Below are 5,479 nucleotides of genomic sequence, written 5' to 3' on the forward strand. Positions count from 1 at the left end.
GATGTATTACCTTGAAAGTTGAACAACCATTCACTACAATACCCTCCTGGTGTGTTAGCTTAGGTTTTGTGTCTATTATCCTGCATTCTTATGGTGATTTGAAAGCATCAACATGCTTCTTCGCTCTTGATTGATCCAGATCATGCTTTGATGGTCCTATTTCAGTAGGAATTGTACAAAGATTGGATTTGGATTAAGAACATTTTTATTTGCTAATCTGATCACAACCCTCTGATGGTCTTCTTTAATTTGTATCTTTTTAAGTGTTTTTTTTTGCTGAAGTTTGATATGAATCTTGACTGAGACCTAGACTAAAGCTTGAATGATTATTATCTTCATTTTCAGATTTTTTACCTGTAAGAAGATTTATCATATAAATAATTATATTTGAATTATAATATTTTTTATATTTTATTCGTATGTGATTATTGATTATTCCATTCATATATGATTTTTTAAATGTTTTTCCAAACTGTTACCTTCTTCATTTCCTTTTGTCTTCTCAGCTTCTCCTCCTTTTTTATTTTCATTTTCAGACTTTCCTGAAAGATACACAACATATATGAATATTTTATCTATATTCAAAATCTTGCATTAGTTATTCATAAATGAATATAAATATTTTAATATGTTAATTTATGGATAAGTAATTCATACAAGAAATTCTATCTTTTACTTATTAATAAATGAAAAGTGTGCTATTAAAAAAATCAATGTAAGCATTACTTAAATTGTCTTATTCACTTGTGAATAAGTAGTATATTCAGTTATGAATAAATAATGCATATCATTACTTATGAATAAGTAACACTATATTTTTTATTTATTCATATATTATTTTATTCATTTGTGAATAATCAATCTTATTATATTCACTTATTAATGAATGAACCATTTACCTCTATCATATGCATTTCCTTTTTGAACTTCTATTTGTTTATCTCCACCTCTATCTTTTACTTTTGTCTTCTTAGCTTCTACTCCTCGTTTATTTCCATGCTAAGACTTTCCGTTTCCTAAAACATATTACATCATATATGAATATTCTATCTTTTTTACTCATTTATATATTGTCTTATTCACTTATGAATAAACAATGTTATTAAAACAATCAATATAAGTATTGCAATATATTCACTTGATATTGAATCATTCATTTACCTGTATCATCTCCTTTTCCTTTCTTAACTTCTCCTCCTTGTTTATGTACACCTTCTGAGTTCCCCTTGTTTGCAAGATCCATATAATATTATATATTAACTATATTTAATTAATGAATTAGTGAATCTATAATAACGTTTTTTATTTGTAAATAAATAATAAGTTGATAGTAACATACCTTGAATTACTTGTGAAGATTTAGTTATTTTTTCTCATTTATTTCTTTATTTAATCTGGAGGGGTAATGGTGTAATTCTGGTGTTTTAGGGTTAGGGCCGACCCCTTTTTTTTTCTATATATATTTTTCTTTCTTTCAGTGTTTCAATTAAGTTGTTACAATAATGAATAAAAGATACGTGAAGTATTCTCTCCATCTCTTCCGTGTTCTACAGCAGAGTCACTGAAATCATTATGGTATCAGAGCGAAGCTCGATCATGCTCTAATCAACTGTTCATCAACCAACCAGTTAAGTTTTTTTTTTCTCTCTGAAACTCAAGTATCAATCCATCCTCTGGTCGATTTATTCAAAATCAGTTTTTTTTTTCTGTTCTTTCTGCATCTACTGTGGAAATATTATCTCTCTATTTGGTCATCATGACTAATAATTCTATCAGATTTGGGAATATATCTTCTGCTTTTGTCAGTGAAGATGTTAGTTCTGGCTCTTCAAATGAAAACCGACCTCAAGCTCCACAAACTATCAATCCCGATTACATCACTTTACCCACTGCATATAAACTGAATGGTCAAAACTATAATCTTTGGTCTCACTCTATTTCAATCTTCATTGGAGGAAAGGGTAAAGAAGACTACTTGTCTATTAATCTTGTTCAACCCGATGATAAAAGCCCTACCTACAAAAAGTGGAAAGCAGAAAACAACATGGTTATGTCGTGGCTCCTAAATTCTATGACTCCTGAAATAGGTGAACAATTTATGTTTTACAAAACTACATCAGAAATTTGGGAAGCGGCTCGTGATACGTTTTCAAACCAAGACAACACTTCTGCATTATTTGAAATCAAAGGGCTTCTCCATGATCTCGTCAGGGAGAGTCAACTGTAACAAGTTATTTCACAGCACTTAACCGATATTGGCAACAACTCGATGTCCTTGATGCTATAACTTGGAGCTGCCCAACAGATGGAAAACAGTACAAGCGACTGGTTGAAACAGAAAGAATTTATAAATTCCTTCTTGGGCTTAACTAAGAACTTGATGAAGTCCGTAGAAGAATTTTGGGTACTAAACCTATGCCCAACATCAGAGGAGTGTTCTCAGAAGTCAGGCGAGAAGAAAGTCGAAGAAAGGTTATGCTGGGAAATGCTAGCAACATCGCAAATGAGGTCTCAGCTCTTGCAACGCGTGCTTCATCCGGTATGAAATCTCCAGTGATTGCAGGAATATATCAGAAAAGGAATGGTCGACCTTGGTGTGATCATTGTAAACGACCTGGTCATACCACGAAAACTTGTTGGAAAATTCATGGAAAACCATCTGACTGGAAACCTCGTGCAAATGCAACAACTAGTGACAACCAGGAGATTTTTAGCAAGGATCAAATTGAAGCTCTTAGGAAGATGTTGCAAATTACACCCCGTGAAGACAAAGAAGTTGCCACTGTTGCTCAGCAAGGTGGGATATCATCCGCATTCATGACAAGTACAGGTGAAAAAAACCTTGGGTGGTTGACTGTGGTGCTACTGATCACATGATAGGCGAACGGAGTGTATTCGCTGAATTCCAACTGGTATCTAATGGCAGAACCATACGCGTTGCTACAGGAGAAGACGCAAAAGTAGGAGGCATTGGTACAGTTGTCAAATCCTAAAATATAACACTAAAATATGTGTTATATGTCCCTTCTCTCGATTTCAATTTGCTAGCCCCTATTAAACTGATGAGGGATTTAAACTGCATTACCATCTTAACCCCATCTGTATGTATGTTTCAGGACTTGAGTTCGGGGAAGATGATTGGTAGTGCTAAAGTTTGTGATGAGCTCTACCACATTGAAGTTGTGAAGACAAGAAAACATCTAGTTTCATCTTTGTTTCATGTTTCTAGTCAAAATAATGTGATGTTATTGCATCATAGGTTGGGTCATCCAAACTTTTATTATTTAAAAAAATTATTTCCTCATTTAGTGAATAAAAATCCAACTTACAACTGTGAAGTTTGTCAAATATCCAAACATTTTAGACATTCTAATTCTCCACTCCCGTATAAACCCTCTCATCCATTCTATTTAATCCACAGTGATGTTTGGGGTCCCGCCAGAGTAAAAAATATCTCGGGTGCGAGATGGTTTGTTACTTTTATCGATGACCATACTCGTGTTACTTGGGTCTTTCTAATGAAAGAAAAATATGAAGTTGGGTCGATCTTCCAGCGTTTTCATGAAATGGTCCAAAACCAATTCGCAACAAAACTTCAAGTGCTCAAATCTGATAATGCAAAAGAATACTTTCATTCCGAGTAAAACAACTATCTTACTCAACAAGGAATAATTCATCTCACATCTTGTGTTGACACTCCCCAACAAAATGGGGTCGCGGAAAGGAAAAATAGACATCTACTAGAGGTAACTCGTTCGCTACTATTATCTAGTTCAGTTCCAAACTATTTCTGGGGTGAAGAAGTTTTAACTGCTGCGTACCTTATTAATAGGATGCCTTCTCGAGTCATTTCTTTCAATACTCCACACCAATCTCTTCAATCTAGCTTTCCCCACATTCGAATTATATCTAAGGTGGAACTTAAAATATTTGGTTGCACCTCATTTGTTCATAATCATCAGCCAAATCATAGCAAGCTTGATCCTAGATCATTCAAATGTGTCTTTCTAGGATATTCCCCAAACCAGCGTGGTTACAAGTGCTACTCTACTTCCACTAAATAATTATATCATTCCATGGATGTCACATTCTTTGAAGATAAACCTTATTATTCCAAAACCGATATTCAGGGGGAGAAATGTGGGGAGTATCAGTTTTTGGACTATCCCACCTTATTCCCTTCCGAGTCGATCCCACACATGGATATTCCCGACCCATTACCAAGTTCGGTTGAAGTCGATACCAACCAGTCAAATCCAAGTATTCCGGAATTTGTCCCAACTTCATTAACAGATGAAACCTTAAATAATGGTGCTAAAAAAGACTACATAGTCTATACCCGACGGCCGAGACAGCAAGCCAAAGTGGTAGAGCAAGTCAATACTGAAGCATACAACCATGAATCTGGCCCAGATTCAACAGGTAATACTCAACCTAAAGATTCGACTTCTTATATTTCCCCTGATGGGTCAGCTGATCTAGATATTCCAATTGCCTTACGAAAAGGGAAGAGAAGTTGTACTATGCACCCAATTAGTAACTTCGTTTCATATGACAAACTCTCACCCAAATACAAAGCTTTTGCTCTTTCAGTTTCAAAAATTCAGGTTCCTAGAAACTTTCAAGAAGCTATTTCAAAAAGGGAATGGGCAAATGCAGTGAATGAAGAAGTAAATGCCTTTCAGAAAAGCAAAACTTGGGAGTACACTAACCTTCCACCAGGAAAAAAGACTGTGGGGTGTAAGTGGGTGTTTGTTGTCAAGTACAACTCCGATGGAAGTGTAAGTCAATTTAAAGCAAGACTAGTCGCTAAGGGGTTTGCACAATCTTACGGGATTGACTATGCAGAAACGTTTGCTCTTGTGGCAAAACTAAACTCCATTCGTGTATTACTCTTTCTTGCTGTAAATCTTGATTGGCCGTTACATCAACTTGACATGAAAAACGCGTTCTTAAATGGGGTGCTAGAAGAAGAAGTCTACATGGATGTTCCACCGGGACTCGAGTCCCCAGAGAACAAAGGAATGGTGTGCAGGCTTAGAAAATTCCTGTACGGCCTGAAGCAGTCGCCTCGAGCATGGTTTGAAAAGTTAACCCTAGTGGTGAAACGATATGGATTCATTCAGGGGCAAACCGATCATACGATGTTCACCAAACACTCCCGTAATGAACGGGTTGCAATAATAATTGTTTACGTAGATGATATCATTATAACTGGAGACTACTTAGAGGAAATTAAGGAACTGAAACTCATATTAGGAAGAGAATTTGAAATAAAAGATCTTGGACAACTTAAATACTTTCTTGGTATGGAAATTGCAAGATCAAGAAAGGGCATTTCTGTATCCCAAAGAAAGTACACTCTCGATCTCTTGGAAGAAACTGGTTTATTGGGGTGCAAACCAACAAGTGTACCAATGGAACCGGGAATTAAATTCCGAACAGAAAGCGAAGATGAGCAGGTAGACAAAGGAAGATA

The 5,479-nt window shown here is 35.5% G+C and overlaps 1 protein-coding gene across 1 annotated transcript; it reads left to right on the plus strand.

The window, feature by feature from the left end:
* The first annotated feature begins 1,756 nt into the window (after positions 1-1,756).
* On the plus strand, positions 1,757-2,227 carry LOC111901802 (uncharacterized). Its single transcript, XM_023897670.1, has one exon. It carries the CDS (start codon positions 1,757-1,759, stop codon positions 2,225-2,227), a length of 471 nt encoding a protein of 156 aa, XP_023753438.1.
* The last annotated feature ends 3,252 nt before the right edge of the window (positions 2,228-5,479 follow it).

This window comes from Lactuca sativa, chromosome 9 (assembly GCF_002870075.4).
Source record: "Lactuca sativa cultivar Salinas chromosome 9, Lsat_Salinas_v11, whole genome shotgun sequence".
NCBI classification, from domain to species: Eukaryota; Viridiplantae; Streptophyta; class Magnoliopsida; order Asterales; family Asteraceae; genus Lactuca; species Lactuca sativa.

Coding starts and splice junctions, on each gene's coding strand:
- LOC111901802 (XM_023897670.1), top strand. CDS start 1,757: ATGACTAATAATTCTATCAGATTTGGGAATATATCTTCTGCTTTTGTC.